Source organism: Dunckerocampus dactyliophorus, chromosome 15 (assembly GCF_027744805.1).
Source record: "Dunckerocampus dactyliophorus isolate RoL2022-P2 chromosome 15, RoL_Ddac_1.1, whole genome shotgun sequence".
In the NCBI taxonomy this organism is placed as follows: domain Eukaryota; kingdom Metazoa; phylum Chordata; class Actinopteri; order Syngnathiformes; family Syngnathidae; genus Dunckerocampus; species Dunckerocampus dactyliophorus.
In genome coordinates this window covers 18445770-18466981 of record NC_072833.1, presented here as the reverse complement: position 1 = coordinate 18466981, position 21212 = coordinate 18445770, and the positions used below count along the sequence as shown (strand labels likewise).

Genomic DNA, 21212 nt, shown 5'->3' with positions numbered 1-21212 from the left:
ATGACAGTCCCATCTTAAGCGGGTCCAGCTTTAGCGGCCCATGGGGGATGTTTGGAAGACACACACAGGGAGGCTTGTTACTGTTGTTACTGCACATGCAGCACCGTGCCACTGGCTTGTTTACATTGTACTAACTTGGATGTTTGCATAAAGTACTAAATGGATTTATGATATGTGCCATAACGGGATTACCCATGCTAGAATTGTGGATGTTATACTGCCTTAAATGCATGTTGTATTTTGCTACGCGTCCTTGCTCTGGTCTGTTGCTCTGGCAGTCTCAAGTAACTGACTGATGAAAGCGGGAAAAATAAACAATACACATTGAAAGGCATTTTATTTATTTATTTATTTATTTGGATACTTGCACCTTGATCTAATTGAATTCAATGTTGAATTTAAATGACTGCAAAATGAACAAAAAAAATAAATGTGACTGAGAGACAGTCATTATTAGGGGTGTCATGAGTTCTAATTTTAATCTTCTGAGATCAAAACGTGAATATTTTTTATTTAGAAGAAAGCTGTCTCGCCACAACAGAGCAGCCAGAAGCCAATCAGACGGTGAACTATGGCATCGCTACTATGAATGATAATAAACGTAATATGGAAATGGCACTGCGTGAGGCAGGATTGGAACGTTGCAGTAGGTGCTTTATGCGCACTTTAAACCTTGCAATCCAACCTGCTTTGGTGTCCCCACTATCAGCGTCAGCGAGTGACATGTGGATGTTTTCTTCCTTCGGAGTTGAACAGCTGCCGTGTTCATGTCCAAGCAGAAGCTGTAGTTATTCTACATTTAGTCAAAGTTACGTAAGATTTGTCGGATCAAAACACGTAGATGTTCTGACTTGTCTGCACCCTTAATCACGCTGTGGTTCTATTTACACTTACCGGTGGAAGTCTATTATTATAATTATAAAGAGGGCGTCTTGCTTCATTAATAATGGTACTGTGGCGACTATAATTTTGCTTCCTAACGCACCTCATACGTAGAAGAGAACCGTGCTGACCGACATGGTCACAATATTTAGCGAGTAGGGGTGCATGTTGGCCTGTCACAATAAAAATGTTTGCTGGTCAATAATTGTCTGACAGATTATTGTTGATAATCGATAGCATCGAAAACTTTTTTTAGATAATGTTTAAATTAATTATATGGCATATTGATTGATTGATTATATTACAGGAGATATTTGTATCGGTATCGGTATTGGAAATTGAGAGTTGGACAATATTGGCGCATCGGATATCGGCAAAAAAGCCAATATCGGACATCCCTAGTATTATTCCCTAACAGGAAGGCTTAACATATAGCGAAAACACTGTGTGCACCATTTTGCACTGTTTTGTTTCTATTTACTTTGCTGACCAAACGCTTCAATAAGCGTTGACTGTCGGGATGAGCCTCCGCTGCCTGCGGTACTTTCATCTGTAGTTTTTTTCCCAGTTGGGAAAACTGTCGAGGTCGGCCGTCTGTGTTCATGCGCTCACCTTGTTCATTCTGTTTACAACCAAAACATTCCCACACTCGGGCTGTGGCATTCACCTTAGAAACCATTCACTAGTAGGCCCGCTTCCACGTACTGGGACAAAGAGGCTGAATAGCTAAGAGGAGGGTTCACTTGCTCCGTTCATTCCACTGTCGCACCAACACGCACAGACAGATGTAGAGTGAGCCCTCTTGTCATCCAGCTTGTGTGCTAAAGAGAGACGAGGTAAACAAACACACTTGCAATTTATCGAGGCTCAGCAAAATTATCGATTTTGTTTTTATTGATTGTTTGATTAATTGATTTATCGATTATCGTGACAGGCCTCGGTGCAAGTGAAAGACAGGAAGTGTTTCTTTCGTCATGCATTTATTTGGTAATTGAATACAAGTTGTCAACAAAGGTGAAGTATCCGCCATGCAGGTGAGCAGGAGTGGAGCCCCATGATTGTGCAGAAGTATTGCTCTGCGCTGCCGGTCTGAAGGCTGCATAACCCCCTCCACAATGCAACCCACCCTGAACCAGCGACAGGGCCAAAAAGGCAGAGCTTGGACAAACTCCTCCATCGCCTGGCAACAGCTCTCCTTCCACGCATGGGTGTCCAAAGTGTGGCGCAGGGGCCATCTGTGAAAAGTGGCTCATTGCAGAAATAAAAATAAAAGGCATAATGTAACTAGGAAAAGCGAAAATACCAAAAAAAAACTAAAAAAACAAAGATTTGTCTTTAAGTAAATAAACTAGACATTTGAAATATCAAAGGATGGCAAGACAGCCTTGACGTACATGGACAAAGACAAGTAAATGATTTTCAAGACTGGCCGCAGACCGGCCGCAGAGGTTGTTTGTCATGTCAAACAAACTCTACGGGCGCTTACGTTGTTTTCACGTTGCAAGACAAACATACGCTCTTCGTACGTCTTTGCGCATCGTCCGTACGAACAGCATGTCTCCTTTCTTACGTTTTGCTGGTGTCAGGTTTGGGCAAAATATCAATTTTTTTGTACATCGCACTTGCGGACTCTTAGGTGTGTTGTGTGCCACACATGCATCCCACATCGGTAATAAGTGCGGCCAACGCACGTTCAGATATTTCGTACATCCTCAATGAGTGTCGAGATCTTACTCCTTCATGGTCACCACAACTACATTAAAAAAATGAAGTGCAGCGATTTGGGGAACGCCAAAAATCTCACGGCCAAAATATCGTACATCTGTTTGTGATCTAGGCTTAAGGTCCATCATCTATCTATTCCCATTCTACAGATTTCCCTAGACTTGATCCATGGTCTGAAAACAACTGTCTGTCAGAGGTGTCTCTCTTCATGGATGGCTTCCTCTACATCTCCCCGGGCCACAGCAAAGGGACACCGCCGGACCGCAGAAAAGGAGAAGGTGAGTGTCCAGCCTGCCCCCCCAAGTCCCTTCAATCCACTTGTGATCCGTATGAAGTGTGTGTTTGTATGATGTCCGTTCTTGTTAAGCACTGATCGATCAATCAGTGTCAGGCTGTCAGCTGTCAAACTCCATGGTTGTTTAATCCCGACGCCAAACACTCACGCTTAAGGCAATCAATGAATGTGCTTTTCAAATGCCTCCTTTGGGAATCATAGTAGAAGTAGGTAACTTTTATTACTGCGCTCCCCAAACTTTTCCTTCCAGTGTCCTTAAAAACTTTTAATCAGATTTCCACTTCCTCAGCTGCTGCACCTCCTGCTCCGCAATGGTCCCACCTCTCCAAACAGCTGGAGTGTTTCCGGGCCCATGGGTAATTAGGAGAGGGAGCAGGCTGGGATTGCTGCCTTCGGGGATGGAGGGTTATTATGTGGGTGCAAGAGTTGGATGGTTAGGAGGGAAATGGTGGTCTTTTAGGGAGGATGAGCAGGGATGACATCTGATAAAACACTCCCTTGGGGACGTTTTTCCACCATTATAATTGGAATTAATAGTCAATCTGTTCGGTTAGGTTAATTTCTTGATGGGTGAATTTCTCCATGAAAACTGTATTCCAAGCGTACCGTATTGTAATGCTAACTTTGCTAACCTGGGGAACCTCACTCCACCATACATACACTGTTCTGTTTGAATGATTTTTATTGATGTAATAATCTTATTTATATCACAAGAATGCCGAGTTAATACACCATTTCGAACCAGTATGGATGTTTACTGGAAATATTGCTACACTAATTAGGCTACGTTCACACTGCAGGTTAATTCAGATTTTTTTGCTCATATGTGACCTGTATCTGATATTTTTCATGTCAGTGTGAACAGTACAGTTCAGAGTTTTTCAAATGCGATTCAGTCCTCATTTGTATGTAGATATAAATCTGATAGGTATCCAATCTACTGCAGTCTCAGCTTTCAGGTCGCATATGTCCAACCTATATGTCATTGAAAGGCGTGGTTTGCGTTGCGAGACTTGGATAAAAGTAGTCACTGATGTAGGCAAAAGTTTTTTTTGTCATCTGAAAATTATTTTTTTTTAAATGTCAGTGAAGCGGCCCATAGCAATGTCCCACTAATCTTTATTTCTCTGAACACATGCGTGACGTCGTACTTTTGCGCACACACGTCACTTTCCTGACGCTTAGCGTTCACATTGACAAGTCGCATTTTCTGAGTAACGTGAACAACCACATAAAAAATCGGATTTTAACTACAGATCCCAATTGGGCATCATACTCTCCAATGTGAACGGTCAAGTAGCATTAGTGGATGGAGTGATGTCAATATGTCTCCATTGCACCCCTTTGTTTCCACACTTGGAATACAGTTTTCATTGTGGGGAAAACACTTTTTGGGGTATTTTCTGTCATGCAAAATATTTACAATGGGCTCATCCATCTATAGTTGGAAATTCCGCCCCAATTCCTTCCTAATGTGCGTACTTCCTGTTTTGATATCTTCCAGCAGCCAGTTCAGGCAACAAACTCTGGATTATTGCAAAATGTCCTGCTTTCTGCCAAGATGTAGCAATTAGTTTAACAAATGTTCCATGTGATTGCCTTATTTCTTAACAGTTAAATGTGACAAATATATTTACTATGGCCTCTCTACTTTGAATTCCTTTTTAGTCACGCTGGATTATTTTCACCGCTTTGTGTCATGAGATTTTGTGAGATTAAATGTGACGATATTTCCCGTATAGAGGAAATCTTCTTGCAGCAATAGGGCAGCCAGAAGAAGGAGTGAACTATGGCATTGCTACTGTAAATGGCAATACTGTGCATGTAATATGGAAGTGGCAGTGCTCGAGGCAGTATTAGAACCGCACAATAAGTGCACACTGTAAACCTTGCAATCCTACCTGCAATTGGCATTCCTATCTTCACTTGCTTGTGATGTGTGACTATTTTTTTTTTTTGTAAATTTAATAGCTACCGCCGTGTTAATATTAAAGCAGAAGCTTTAGTAATTCTACATTTGATCACATTTTCTTAAGATTTGTCAGATGAATACACGATTGCTGCATAACATGTCGTCTATGTGATAGACGAGTCGAGTCCTACTTCCTGGTAAGGCACTCTAAGCATCATGGGAACATAAATCTAATCTACTGTAATTTATTTTACATGTGTCTTTACTAGGGGTATCACGAGACAGCTAACTCACGAGACGAGACGATGCACAAGATTGCGTCCATGAGAACGAAACCAGATGAGATTTTAACATTTTATGAAAAGTACAATTAAGAAATATGACTGGACAAACATACTTTTTTATTTAACCAAGTCAAAAAGCAATGCAGGTGCATTTTTAAATGTATATTGTCTCACAAATTGACGCTCAAATATATTATTGTCAACATTTTTGGAGACCAAATAAACCACTGTTACGATAATATATAATAATAATAATCCATTCATTCATTTTCTATACCGCTTCTCCTCATTAGGGTCGCAGGGGCATGCTGGAGCCTATCCCAGCTGACTTCGGGCGACAGGCGGGGTACACCCTGGACTGGTCGCCAGCCAATCGCAGGGCACATATAGACAAACAACCATTCACACTCACATTCATACCTATGGACAATTTAGAGTCACCAATTAACCTCACCTGCATGTTTTTGGAATGTGGGAGGAAACCGGAGTACCCGGAGAAAACCCACGCGCAGATGGGGAGAACATGCAAACTCCACACAGAAATGCCCAAGGGAGAATCAAACCCAGGTCTTCCCGATCTCCAGGCTGTTACTGTGTTGGCCAACATGCAAACCACTAGACCACCGTGCGGCCCCATATAATAATAATAATAATAATAATAATACTGTGTACGCTCTCAGTCGTACGGGAGTTGTCCATCGAGGGAAAGGCTTCTTGAGACGTCATCTGTACTTCTGTGAAGAAGGTGTTGGACGTTTCGCTCCTCATCCGAAGAGCTTTGTCAGCGAACTAATAAGTGCTGGTAGCCTAGGCCTTAAATACAGTAAGAGTGGGCGGAATTGGTGTGCCAACACCCTCCTCCTATTGGTTCCTTACACTAAGCCTGGGCGGAGTTGTGGTCTAATCCTCTCCTGCCATTAGCACCTCCGATAAAAGGGAAGTGTCGCTCCCTGAGTTGGGTATGAACGACTCTGATACTGGCTCGTTAGCATCTATTGTTTTGGCTCGGCCCTGGCTCCACCTCATTTGCATGACTAAGAGCTGTGGGTTTTGGTCTCAGTAACCTGCTGAACACAGGGTCCAAATTAAACCTCAAACCACCATTCCGATTCAATGATGGGTTCTGTTGTTTGACAAAAATAGCTTCCTTTACTCCTCTTTCAAACCATCTGTTTTCTTTGGCCAAAATCTTTACCTCGCTGTCCTCAAAAGAGTGATTGGTAGCTTTAAGGTGTAGATGTACTGCTGATTGAGGACCACTAGAATTGTCCCTGCGATGTTGATAAAGCCTTTTTTGGAGCATTTGCTTAGTTTCCCCAATGTAGTGCTCTTTCATTCCTCATCTTTACAGTGGATGGAATAGACCACATTGCTTTGTTTCTGGTTTGGAGCCTTGTCTTTAGGATGCACTAATTTTTGTCTCTGGGTATTTACTGGTTTGAAATAGGTAGGAATTTTGTGTTGCCATAAGATCCTCTGGAGTTTTTCGGAGACCCCCTCTACATAAGGGACTACCACTCCTCTCCTTTTTGCGTCTGTGGGCTTTTGGGTTTCTTTCCCTACTCTCTTCTTTTGACATTTGTTAAAAGCCCACCGCGGGTACCCACAGGTTGAGAGCGCTCTCTGGACATGTTGTGTCTCCATTTTCCTTCCCTCAGCACTAGTTGGTATTTGTTCCGCTCTATGTTGGAGGGTCCTAATAACCCCCAGTTTATGTTGTAGTGGATGGTTTGATTCAAAAAGCAGGTATTGGTCAGTGTGTGTGGCCTTTCTAAAGACCTCTGTAAGTAGCTGTCTGTCCTCTCCTATAATTACCTTGCAGTCTAAGAAGGCTAGTTGGTTCTCTTCAGTGTCCTCGCGAGTAAATTTGATATTGGTGTCCACCGCATTGATATGATCTGTGAAAGACTGAATTTCCTTTTTTTTGACAATAACAAAGGTGTCATCCACGTATCTAAACCAGTGCCTTGGTTTTGTCCCTGAGAAGGATGTGAGAGCCTGTTTCTCCATCTCTTCCATGTACAGATTCGCCACTATGGGTGAGACTGGTGAGCCCATAGCACAACCATGGATTTGTCTGTAAAATTTCCTTTTTACCGGACACTTCCCTTTTATCGGTGGTGCTAATGACAGGAGAGGATTAGACCACTACTCCGCCCAGGCTTAGTGTAAGGAACCAATAGGAGGAGGGTGTTGTCACACCAATTCCGCCCACTCTTACTGTATTTAAGGCCTAGGCTACCAGCACTTATTAGTTTGCTGACGAAGCTCTTCGGATGAGGAGCGAAACATCCAATACCTTCTTCACAGAAGTACAGATGACGTCTCAAGAAGCCTTTCCCTCAATAATAATAATAATAATAATAATAATAATAATTATTATTATTATTATAATAACAACAACAACGTTCCACAGATAGTCCCTGTGTCACACTTTGGACACCCATGCATGTTTTGCCAGGAAGGCGAGTGTGTCTAAGCTTGGCCTTCTTGCCGATATTGGTCAGGGGCTGAGTTGCATTATGGAGGTTTTTTTTTAAAATTATTATTATTATTATTTTTTACTGCTTTCAGACGTGCATTGCACGGCGGTGCGGACGTGGGGCTCACTCCAACTCGCCTGCTCGGCGGATGCGTCACCTTTGTTGATAGCTTGTACAGTATTTAATTACCGAATAAATACATGGTGCAAGAAACATTTAAATGTGCACTCTTACTTGCTCAATATTATAACTATGTCACTAAATTGTCAACACGGGTCTCTTCTATGTATGAGGTATGTTACGTGAGGGAACCGGTGATCGTGGGTGGTTGAAAACTGGCGCTGAGCCAATGCAATGAGCGTCAATACAAGTGCCCAGTGATTTTGTGATTTTCTCTCGCAGATGAATATAATATCTATCTATTTATCAATCTATCTATTAAGGGTGCGGACAAGTCCGAACATCTACGTGGGTTGATCTGACAAATCTTTAAGTAGATCAAATGTAGAATTACTAGAGCTTCTGCTTGGTAGCAAGCAGCTGTTTAACTCTGATGGAGAAAACAGCCACATGACACTTGCAGACGTTGACGCTGTGAACACCAAGTTAGGGTGAATAGCTAGGTGTGCCTAAAGCACTTGATGTGCACTTCCAATAAGCCATAGTAGTTGGCTTCTGGCTGCCCTGTTCTCACGATACAGCGTTTCTCCAAACAAGAACTCTCTCTACGTGATAAGTTAGAAAACATTTCAAAATGTATCTGCAGTGTTTTGTGACTCAGTTAAATCAAAAAGTCTGTTTGTCAAGTCCTATATTTTGTCACCGTAGTTTTTAAAAAAAGTAGTGTTAAAGTATAATCTCGTCTCGTTCTCGTGAACCCTATATTGTGTATGGTGACACCCCTACTTGCACTAGTCGTCCCTTCGTTCATCGCTGTTAATTGGTACCAGATAAAGTAAGATTCAATATTAATAAACTGACTAGTTTTGTAACGAGAGCATAGAAAACCTGTTTATGACTTTCTAAATACGTGTTTTGAACATGATTAGAGCCATGTAGACATGAAATAACACACCAATAGTCACTTTTACATTGTGAGCTAAATAGTTAGTCTCTCCAATTTACTTATTCTAAATTTAAGAAAATGTTTCAAGCGGAGTGGGGAAGAAGGACAAAAAAAAGCTAAAAACTTACCACTTCCACACGGAATGAGAGGAGAACCTTTTTTTTAATTCGATCTCAGCCATAGCAATACGACTCGGCTTCGCTGGCTCAGTAGCCAGTCTCAAATGCAGTGTGAACGGTAATAAAGTAAGGTGTCATAGCATTACTGATTCCTTGTGACCAGAATACTACATATAAGTTGTCTTTCAATATTATTTGACCAATAATAGGCCTTAGTCAACCACGAAATAGCGATCATTTATTTATTAATTATTTTTGAAAAAAAACGCGATATAGTGAGGGAGCGATATTCGAACCGTGATATCGCGAGGGGCGACTGTATACCCTTCTACTTCTAGTATTGTGGCTCCTATGCATTGTATTGTCATCTATTATAGAAAACGGTGCAGTTTAGACTTTTTTAAATGGCGCTTTCACCACATCTGCTGAAAAATTCAAGGCTTGGGTTGAAAACTTGCAAGGATGTGTTCCTGTTAGCTGTGGGAGTGTATTTCGGTACGCCATTCGCTGGCGGGCTAATGGTTTGACGGTCTATAGATAAACACAGGTTGTTAATAATGCATGCGATGTGCTCGAGGCTTAATAAAGGCTTACTAAAAAGTTGTGTCGTAGACATTCGGTTTACAATAATGTGGGCTTCTGTAGATGTAACACCCTCCCAGGAAGACGGCATCCCGTAAAGAGGACATATTTGGAGTGCATGAGAAAATGGAATTGAAAGTATAGCCCTTTCACATGGTCAAGTATATTGCGCAACATAGCAGCAACAGAACCAACAACGTAACAGCGTTAAGGAGCCAACTGCTCAGGTAGCATTAATAGCGCTGACGAGTTCATTGTAAGTAATGGCATGGCAAGGGCACCATGCATGACTTTCACACCAGCAACATTTTAAAGAACATGCAGAGGTAGATATACTGTTCAATTTTGACCACTTGATACTTCAAATGAAGCCATCTTGTGGAGTTAATAAAATGTAAAACTACACCAAGAGGTTGTCTACAGCCACAGCTGTTAATGTCAATGTTGTCTGACCCTGCACTAATTAAAAATCCCCGTGGTTGTTGGCTTTTGCAGACCACAGAGCCCGCGACTTCAGGAGACTTTGTGCTTAATTAAATAGAGGCGTTAATTGGAGTATTTTCATGGTTTTGATTGGACAATAAGCAAAAAAGACCGATCTGATGATACATGCATTTTTAATTTTTGGATGTCCATTGGGGTGAATTGTGATTGTCTGCACTGCATATCTAGTAGTGTTTTTCTGTCTGTTCTTGTAATGAAGCTGGCAGTAATTACGGCCTGTGCTCCGCAATCCCGTCATTCTCTCAGATTCCATTTCAAGCTTGCTGACAAGCTGTCCGGCAGACTTCTTCATCTCTGATGGCGAGATAGGCAGATGATTGGCAGCAGGGCCGAAAGATGCCTGAGAGAAGAGGCGGGAGCGCCGTCTGTTTTTTATTTTTATTTTTATTGACATAAAGTTATTGCAAGTCCATTTCATTTGGAACTTCTACGTAAACAGCTTTATTCTTAAATGTTGATTAACATGAGAGGCTTTAATGGGCATATTGATCGTCTTGATTAGTCTCATCAGCCGGCTCATTTTGCACACTTAAACATTTATTGAATGTCACAAAGTGAGAGATTAGATTCCTCCTTGTAAAAAAAAAAAAAAATTCAGGAGCTAATTGGCCCATTTCGGAGGCGCACATTTTGTCTCTGGTGATTTAGTCGGGGACCCCTGTGGAGAGTGGATCGGCCATGGGGGTCTTTGCTGTGTGTGAGGGGGAACAGCTGCTTGATTGCAAATCAGCCGCTATTGTTGCCTGTATTGCGCTGCTGTACATGCCAGTGGCATCCCAGCAAAGACCCAAGAAATGAAATGTTTTTTAGCTTTTTGTGATATGTTATAATAACTAGGGGTGTAACGGTACATGTATTAATGAGCAGATTTTTCTGTATGTAAAATTCTGTATGGTATAGAGGCATATCAAGCTCCCACACGGTACATATTGAGTGATGGACAGGTAGAATAACTGCCCATTGTCACACATTCTACTCACTAAACACAGTGCAGCTCAGCCTTTGGCTAGACAAAATCATGGCTTAGCGATAGTGCCGAGGAGAAACCAGAGCTTGAAACCCCTGTTCTGTCGTTGAAGTACCCTGGTTGGGAACACTTGGCCTTCCCGATGAAATACGTAAATGCACAAAGACGTTGGGGAATGGGGCCACAACCTGAATGTGACTGGGCTCCACATTACATGCAAGCCTCATGCCAGGGCAGCTGATAACAGAGGAGGAGAACAAGAGGATGTTGCTTCAACACAGCAACAGGTGGCCAACTTTCTGCAATCAAAGGAGGGGGATGTGGATGCCAACAACATGGATACATGCATTTACAATGTCTGTCAAAACACACCGCAGGTGCTTGAAGGTTGGCGCTCAGCCGAATGCAATCAGGGTCAATAAAACCGCTCAGAGATTAAAGGTGCAGACAAGTCTGAACATGTACGTAGGTTGATCTGACAAATCTTTAAGTAAAGTTGATCAAATGTTGAATTACTACAGCTTCTGCTTGGACATCAACAAGTAGCAAGCAGTTGTATAGCTGATGGAAAAAACAGCCGCACGTCACTCGCGGACACTGAGAACACCACGGCAGGTTGGATTGCAGGGTTTAAAGTGTGCCTAAAGCACTTAATGTGCGCTCCCAATAATGGCTTGTACACTGTCACTTCCATATTACTGTATTATCATTCATAACAGCAATGCCATTGTTCACAGTCTGGCTGCGTGTTCTCACGATAAAGCTTTTTTCCAAATGAGAATGTTTTAAAATAATAATAATTTAAAAAAACACAGCTATTTATGAAAACTAAAAATCATTTAATCCATTTGCAGCTTTATGTTTTGCATTTTGTACCACTTACTGTACCCAAATGAACCCAAACGTGACAAAAAAAAAACAAAAAACAAAACAAAGCACGTACCGAACCGTGATTATGGCATACTGTGACACCCCTAATGCTTATAGAGTCACATTAATTCATCCATAATTCAAACTCCTTAGCAACACGAGGTGGAGCGGTTGGGAAATCAAGTGGGCCTCTTAAGAAGATGACTGTGATTACTACAAATGTGCTTATTAGAGTGGGGACACAGGGAGCAAAGTGGAAATGAACAAGCACTCAGAGACCAGGAAAATGACGGACATGACATTTTCCATAAAAGCGCAACAATCCAGGGACGTGGCACAGGAGCGATTTGTGATTTATTTCCCACCCCCCAGCCCCCAGTCAAAAAGAAAACACCCCACCGAAAAGAGTGGATTGGACTTTAAATAACACATGCACTTTCTCTCTTTCCCACTTTGTGCTGCACGGCTGGTTGCAGCCAGAGATGATGACTATTCAACTGCTGCTATTAGTGTTTTATTCTCGCAGGGAAGAGGATTTTCTTTTAAAAGGCCACGGCGAAAAGTCATGTTTCAGTTTTAAAGTGTGTCCAAATTGTTTATTTTGACACAGAAGCAGCAAAAAGTGGTACACCGAGAGGCAGTGCAAGAGTGAATAGCGTCCTTGTGCTTCTCGCATCCTTTCCCCCTCTTTTTTTTTTTTTTTTTTTTTTTTGAGCTACATCCGCTCCTTCACAGGCATCACGCACAGTTGGCGGAAGAATTAGCATATTCATGAGCGGAATACAGTGGAAACTTTGGGGCGACGAGTGGTGTGCTGGATTTGTTTTTGTCTGTGTGAGCATGTTTGTTGCAGAGCAACAAAGAGAGCGAGAGAGAGAAAAAAGAAACAGATGGCACGGTGACTTTGAAAATCCAAAATTAGGTATGTTTGCATGAACTTCATGCTCATTGGATATGTAATTCGCACAGTCAGACGCTCGTGAAGACAATGTTTGGATTTGGAGCAAGGGTAGAGTGGTAAATTGGCATCCATTCAAAAGGCTTTTTTTTTTCCGAAAGTACACATCTAATTTTTTACAAAGTAGAGCACAAACAGACCTCTGCAAAGGCTGTTCCACTCCTGTCCTGTAGGTGGCAGTAATGCTTGTTACAAAGTGGATGCTAGCATTTTTTTTCTGCTGGACGTCACCAGTTGACCTCGATGCAAGTGGACAGTGGAAATCAATTTCATAGAATAAACTAAAAAAACATAAATAAACGAATAAAATGCATTTTATGGACCTAATTGATTTGAACATGTGTTTTAGTAGTTTCAGCACTAACTACCTCGCTTGATTTGACCTCTGCCACGGCTGTTCCACTCCAGTCCTGTAGGTGGCAGTAATTTGTGTTACAAAGTGGATGCCAGTTTGCTCCGATGCAAATGGTCTATAAAATTTGGATATACGTTCCATGAAATGAAATTATTATTATTATTATTATTATTATAATTTCCCAAATTGTATCAGGTTTGTCCCTTGGCTGGAAGCCACTTTTTTATTGTGAACTTGTTAGTAGTATTTAGTAGTACTAGTAGTTTTAGGCATAATCTTACAGTATTACGATACATAACTCCTAGCATCACTCAATTGGTGCTAGGTAGAGGTAAAAAAAAAAAAATCAATCTTTTTTCTGTTATTATTGCTATTATTGTTATTAAAGATGTACTTCTTTTTGGGGGCTCAGATGATGCAATGTGATGTTTTGTGATGCTGTTTTGCAGACATGGCGCGTCGCTGGTGCACACTGGAGGGCGGCTTTTTGAGTTACTATGAGAGCGTGCACAGTGCGTCGGCGGTCGGCAGGGTGGCCGTCGCTGACGTGGTCAGCCTGGCCATCAGCAACACGGAGACGATGACTGCAACAGGGTAGGAGCACCCCCACTGTCATCAATGATGATGATAATAATAATATGATAATAACAATAATTCTAATAATATAATCTGCGATTGGCTGGCAACGACTCCAGGGTTTATGCTGCCTCTCGCCTGAAGTCAGCTGGAATAGGCTCCAGCATGCCCGCGACCCTCGTGAGGACAAGCGGTATAGAAAATTGATGGATGGATAATAACAATTATAATAATAATAGTAATAATACAGTAATGATAATGATAAAGAATAATGATAAGGATAATGAAACCATAAGAATAATATAACAACAGTAATGATAATGATCACCATGATAATAATAATCCTCATCATCCCACGTTTACAATTTTCCCTACTCTAAGACCTGCTCACACATTTTAATGCTTATTTCCCGGAGCAGCTTATGCAGCTTTTAAACATTTATTTTCATTTATTGGACTGCAGCAGAATTGACTGCCTATGTAAATGATGCATTACCGAGCATCAAACTCAAGTAAACACAGTCTTCTGTGTCATTTTTCTCCCCGCAAACGCGTGTCGCATTTGCATAGTTCCCACTTGCGCATGATTCACTTTAACGTTGACCTATCAGGGCTTTTACGAGCGCTGTATTTCCTGTTTGCTTTGGCAAACGGCATTGAAGCTAAAAGTGTGCTGCCTCGCCAAACACCCAGTCGCATTACCATTCAGTTAAAAAGTTGGTCCCACTGCAAACTTTTAATTATTTCTCCTGGAAGTGTTGCAGACTCACAAAAGAAGAACAAAGAGATGTCTCCAGCCTTTCCTGTTCACCCTCGGCCATCCTGGCTCTATCTGTGTGTGCGTGTGCGTGTGTGTGTGTGTGATAATTGTGTTTGATTAAAGCATGAGCCACCTTAATGACGATGACAGCTGGTTTTATTTGTGAATGTTCATCTGGCCCAGCTCAAAGTAGGACTCCACTAATGATGTAAAGTCATCACAGGTTACAATGCTAACACGGCTCAAACACATTAAAAGTGACATGTGCCATTTGTAGCCAACATGGCCGTCACAGGTCACGGCGTCACCCCGCTATGGCTATTATTTCTCTTTACGAGCTTCACTCCTTCTTACTTTTGCCACTATGGCCCTCGCACCGTGAGAGAGTGTGTCTCCCGCTCATGAATATTAACGTATGCAGATGACACGCTCCCAGCGGCGGCCTATCGGCGAGTTGCAGAAAGGCGTCCATTAAACACAGCGTTTAGGTCATTTTAGCACGGCAGAGGACACTGTGAATTAAAGCAAACCTTCTATGAATATTACAAATCCACTTCACTGCCATGGAGGCATAGGAAGCATGTCGTCCACTGATAACTTTGCAGACATTTTTTTTTTGCCTCAGAGCCTTTGTGACCTTCAAACTCTTGAAAACCTTGGAAATCAAACCTCTCTGTTGCACTTTTTGTGCTGCTTCACTCAGTTTCTCACATTCTAGCTGTATGGCAAAATGCATGTTTTTTTTAAATCTAGCGACAAAAAGGTTTTGACGGTATAGGCAAAGTATTACACACACACGGCAAAAACTGAAATTGAAGCAAGATTAAATACCAGAAATCAAGGTCACTAAGGTCACTAACAAGGTATTTTTTTCTTACTGTGTTATGTACCATGTACTAAAATCTAAGTACTGTATTTGAATCAAAACAAGTAAATACAAGTTTGAGAAAGGCCCTCTTCTGTGCCCCAGGACACAAAGCATGGTCCATACTGGCGTGCTTGGATGAGTCTGGTGCAGAAGAACCACTACTAGGCTCTCTCTCAGGTCTACGTCAGTGACCTTTGACCTCAAGAAAGGCCCCAAATTTCACTCTCCAAAGTCTTCCTGCACTGCAAAAACTGACATTTAAGCGAGATTAAATCAACATCAAATATACTTTGACTGCATTTTTGACTGATTTATTTTTACTTTGATTCATATTTACTAAAATTATCTAAAATAAATAAAATAATAAGAACGTTTCACTTAACAGAACACAATTTTGTCATTTTATAGGCAAATTTTTAGCATATTTTAAGTAATTTTATTTTGAGTTACTTAAGATAAGCAAATACAGTAGTACCTCGCATAACGTAAACCTCCTTTTACGTAAATTCCACTGAACGTAAAGAATTTATGTAAAGTTTTTGCATCGTATTACGTAAGAAATTCCATATAACGTAAAGCGTCAAGTCGGTGCAAGTTCAGAAATTCGATTTGAATAGCTCGCGCAACAGAGAGAGGGAAACATTTTCCATGACTAACAGAGCACACTTAGTGACACCTCTGACGCTTCACGCTCTCATTGGCTGGTTATCGGGGCACCGCCTACGCTCTCATCTCATTGGCTGACTTATACAGCGCGTACGTGAGTTTGTGTGAGAGACAGGCTTCTCCCTTCAACCTCCCTTCCTCTTCGTAGTCGCCCTTAGACTAGTTTGCACGCATTGAAATCTCTTCTTAATTTTTTTTTTTTACTTTTCTTTGTGTTAACTTAACGTAAAATTACCGTAATCATGGGCCCTAAACCAAGTGTAAGTGATAAGAAAAAAAGGGAAAAGTTGTCGATAGAAACCAAGCAGGAAATTATACTCCTGCCTCCACTTGCGCTCCTGAGCAAGACATCTCGTGAATGGTAAGATTGTTTTTGTTTTTCAGTTTTATTCATTTACAGTAATGTTATTTATTACCTTTTTATATTGGAATGTTACTGTACTATGTTTATGCTAACGTTTTCTTATAGTTTCCCACCATACTTGGTGGACTTTGAATATTTTGAAGGGCCAAAGGGGTGAGTATGGGAAGATCTTGGAACGGAGTAGGGTATTTACATGTATGTTACGCTTCGTATAACGTAAAAACCTTATAATGTAAACGTTCTCGGAACGGATTATTTACCTTGTAGGGCCGTCTACTGTACTGTAAGGTCTAACATAGTGAGAAAAATGTGTTATCATTATTATTATTATTGATTTCAGATGTAATCTTGCTTGTATTTAGGTTTTTGCCGTGCAATGCCACTGCGAACCAAAGCATAGATCTTCCTAATCAAACACTTCAAAGCATGCCTGTGTGTATACCTTGCTTTATCACCGGGGCACAGAAAATGGCCTTCCCTGTTCCCTGCTCCAATATATGCAAGTCCCGGATTGGCCTCTACGGCCATCTCAGGACCCACACTAGACCCGACTCGAGGACTGCAACGTTCCCTCTAAGCTGCTGATCTTGTGTTCTCAGCGCACAGCGAATCCTTGCAGCGCAACAAAATAAAATCCAACCTGAACTAAATAATAAAATAAACACAAAGCAACTCCGTGAGTGACAACAAGCGGTAACAACACAATGACGAGCACTGTCCAGCCAATGATGAGATCCTGTTTATAACATATAATTGTAGCACTCTTAAAATGCCATTCAAACATGTGGTCTCCCGTCCTCATGGCAGCATATGACCATCAGTATTGACATCAACACCCCCCCACCTTTAACAAGCACACCTGCTGAGGAGGCGGCACAGGGGTCACGGCGGGGCAGGCAAACACCTGTGTCTCGCGTGTTCCCCATGGGGAGGAGAGAGTGACTACACACACCCTTGCAACTCGCCACTTTACGCTAACTAGCGTGTGACCTTTGCACTGCTAAACGGGGAATAACAGTCCTGCTTTTGCCTGAATCATGTGGACAAAATCATGGGACACACCCTGTAATGAATAATTAATCAGTCAGGGCTTGGCACTTAGTTCTGGATGGGTCTGAATTATTTATCATCATTTTTATGCTTCCAACAATGGAGAAGGCCCATTTCTGTTCCCTCTCACTTCAGAAATGGATCAAATTTGAATCTTGATGCATGGAAGCAAAGGAGCTGCAGATTTTCTTCACTTCCTGTGAGTTTAATGGTTAGATGTGGCATTCGTAGCGTCCCGTGCTCAATATTCACGCAAGCAACGAACTGTCCAGGAAAATACTGTGTAGCCATGGCGGTTGTGGTGAAATCGGCTTTCCTATCTTGCGTAGTGCATTCTGTACTTCCTGCATGCATTCTCTACAGAGTTGTGTATTTTCGGCAGGGCCGTGTTTACCGCAGAGCTGTACCTACAGTCGGTGCGGGTGCTTGTCATCGGCGCCGAGACGCAGGAGACGCGGCGTGACTGGATCCAGGCGCTGACCAAGGTGATGCTTTTGGTGAACTTATTTTTTGACTCTATTGTTGCAGAAGATTCCTCAGAATAAGAGTGGTCATTGGTGTATAGAGGATCTTTGACTAGCGTTTTCGCAGTAAGTCATTAAAAACAGCAGAGCGCTCCTGTCATATAGAGGATCTTTGACTAGTACAGTGGTTCTCTACGTTTATTGAGCATAGGTGTATGTTTTATGTGTTTTCCTTTTACAAAAATCTATTCCATTCTTATTCTGTTGTTTGAAAGGCAACAGGTGGATACAGGTGAATTATGTACCTTCTGCTACCTAGTGGAAGAGCACACTGTGTCGCTGAAATAGATAGATGCACAAAGATATAATATTTGTTGTGAATAATAATTTTCAGATGAATTAAATGAAATTGGTTAACACCTGATGTCTCGTGGCTCGGGGTGGGTACCGAATTTGGTACTCTTATAGACACCGAATGAATTTTGTCTTTACTACCGAGCACCGATCCACGTGCTGTAAAATCAAAAGGTACCGTGTTTCCGTAGTCAGTGATAAGTATACAACAACAATAACAGGTCAGTAGATTGTATTAAAGGTATGTGAGAAAGAACATTCACGACCAACATCTTGAATAATGCTATACTTGATTTTGTAAAGTAAGCCTGGAATGTCCTTATACAGTGTTCCCTCGTTTATCGCAGGGGACAGGTTCCCAAAATAGCCCGTAATAAGTGAAATCCGTGAAGTAGCCAACTTCATTTTTTTTTTTTTTTACATATTTTACTATATATGTTTTATGGCTGTAAAACCCGTCACCATACACTTTATACACTTTTCTTGAATTTCAATGATCAACCTACAGGTCGTACACAAGAAATTATTAAGTCACTCACTCATGACTGTGCCTTTTCGTCCTGGCACCGTTACGCTGTACTGTAGAGTTTGTATATCCTTGTTAAAACATATTTCTGCTCCTCCTGTTGAAGTCCTCCTCCTCTGAATCAAAGATTCATTTACAAGCTAGCAAGAAAGCGAGCTGGCAGGGTGGCACGAAGGAGATTGATTGACAATGGTCAGTCGATGGTCAGTCGACCGCAATGCTGATTTCTTTCTATGCCTCTCAGGAGCACCACAACCACAAGAACCAAAGCAGATGTCATTTAAACACATGAAAACATTACCGACGACACGAAAGAATTATACAAAATTATATTATCTGTTAGAGCGACGGCTTCTGCAAGGAAATCTTCTCAGCTAATAGCATTTAGCTTCATCTTTTTCTACACACAAATGGATTCAGTGATCACAGTCGCTCCCTTGCATTCGAAGTAGTTCACAGCAAAGAAGTTTGCTTCACTTCTATTTGGAGTGTATTACAGTAAAGTATATTATACCTTTATTTATTTTTACTCCGTCCTCTTATTTGCCGTCCATGGACCCCCATCACGCAATCTTTCCAGAAGGGAAAGGAAAGGATGCGACCCTAGCGAGGATAAGCGGCATAGAAGTTGGATGGATGGATGGATGGATGGGAAAGCAAAGGAATAGGAGTACGAGAGCTGGGTTTTAGTTGTAGATAAGGGTTTTCATGTTAACGATGTTACAATGCCTAACATTTGGATGTTGTTTTGATACATTTGTTTACGTTTATATATATCAAGTGATAAATACCTTCAATTGAAGTAATAATTACATTTGTAAATTAGCATTTATTTCCAAATAAACACACACTGGTTCCCACATAGTGGGTATCGTTACCGTATTGGTTCAAATGTGAAAGGCACCCATCCCTATTTGTGGCACAGTGGTTGGCAATCACAAGACTCGTGCCCAGCTCATAGCAAGACGTAATGAGGTGACATTCTGTGTTTGTCTTTGCTCTGCAGTGCTTGGTGCCGTTCACTGCAGAGGGTTTGGTGCTGAAGGACAGCGAGCTGATAGGACGCCTCTTCTACAAGGAGGGCCACGACCTCTACCACTGGAGGACGGGCTGGTTCGTTCTGGCTGGCTCCATCCTGCACTTCGGCTCCGGGGACGACGAAGGAGAAGAGGAAGTTCTTCATCTTAAACGGCTGCAGGAGCTCAGTAAGCATTGTTTTGGAATCTCTTAAGCCTTCATCTTTTAAACACCCATCTTTGGGTGTGCAGTACAGTGCACACACTACGTTGTCTCCAAGCAAGTGACATCGACAGGCTGTTGTCCCCAAATTGCCGCAAGCAAATAGTCCCCTGGTAAACAGCTTAAGTGGAGCTTTTAATAGGCCACAAATTAGATCTGTACAACCCCTGCAGCACAGAATGGGCTAATCCGCTTTAAGAGAGTCTGTGATTAACTCTGCAAACTCTCTGATGACTTTGACATTTTTACACACGGCGTTATCTACAAACACTAGAAGTAACCAATACAGAGGATCCGCAGTGGGGTATGCTGTGGAGCACGTGAGGTGTGTCCATGCAACCATCTATCATCCTATTCTGCTTTTTAAACGTGTTTGTGCATGTGTCTCAAGCTGGTAGCTTTTCATGACATCATGAAGGAAAAACCTCCTTCCTCACAGAGATGATACCGCCTCGGACCCACCCTTAGCGAGATTAGCCTGCCCTGTGTATATGCCCATCACTTTGTAAAAATAAATAAATAAATAGGCTTTGCTACACATCTTAAAATAGAGCCTGAATCTCTGCCAACTATCTATCAGTCAGCCCCAGGCATGGGAGCTGTCAGTTAGATCCTTTTGTTTTTCTTCAACGAATAGGCTAACCTAGCATGATGTTGTTAAAGGGATAGTTCGGATTTTTTGACATGAAGTGGAATGACATCCCCATCACCAGTGTAGTCCAGCAACGGCGATTTACCCCCCACTTGGTCTCCTAAGTCCAGTTTTAGTCGGATTTTGGTGATGAAGAACGTAGTTCCGCTTAGTTGCTGGGGACATTTAGGTGAAGAGTTTGGCTTCTCAAAACAATGTGCGTTCAAAAGGGTAATACATTTGCATCACAAAAACGCCTTCTCAAAAAAATCTGGGCTTAGGAGATCAAGTGGGGGCTAAGTCGCTATTGTTGGCTACACTGCTGATGGGGATGTCATACACCTTCAGGTCAAAAATCCGAACTATCCCTTTAAAATGTGACTGTAATGTTAGCACTGTAGCTCACGTAGCCATGCTAGTGTTGCTAACATTTGTGTCCTCCTATCCTACTCCTTAATGTTACGTTGTTGTATGCGATATGTGGTTCTATTACGATGGACAAGTGTAGATTTTTTTTTGCCGATTCGACACTGAGTAAAATTCAGGCTCGTATCGGCGATATTTTCCAAATTCACTTAATGCATCTGGTAAAATTTAAAAAGTAGCATATTTCATATTATAGCATGAAGAATACAAGACATTTAATTAATTGAATGATTAAACAATTTTTATATTTAAATAAATTAACAATTTGATAATGAATTTAAGGAAT

At 41.6% G+C, this 21212-nt stretch overlaps 1 protein-coding gene across 4 annotated transcripts in view; it reads left to right on the top strand.

Annotated features, from left to right (window-relative positions):
- arap2 (ArfGAP with RhoGAP domain, ankyrin repeat and PH domain 2) overlaps positions 1-21212 on the top strand; it is a 110736-nt gene that overhangs the window by 68037 nt on the left and 21487 nt on the right. For all 4 annotated transcript variants that reach the window (XM_054752963.1, XM_054752959.1, XM_054752961.1 and 1 more), the window contains 4 exons: positions 2757-2885; positions 13452-13596; positions 17669-17771; positions 19637-19835. In XM_054752963.1, coding sequence (XP_054608938.1) covers positions 2757-2885; positions 13452-13596; positions 17669-17771; positions 19637-19835 — 576 coding nt within the window. The remainder of the gene's footprint in view (positions 1-2756; positions 2886-13451; positions 13597-17668; positions 17772-19636; positions 19836-21212) is intronic.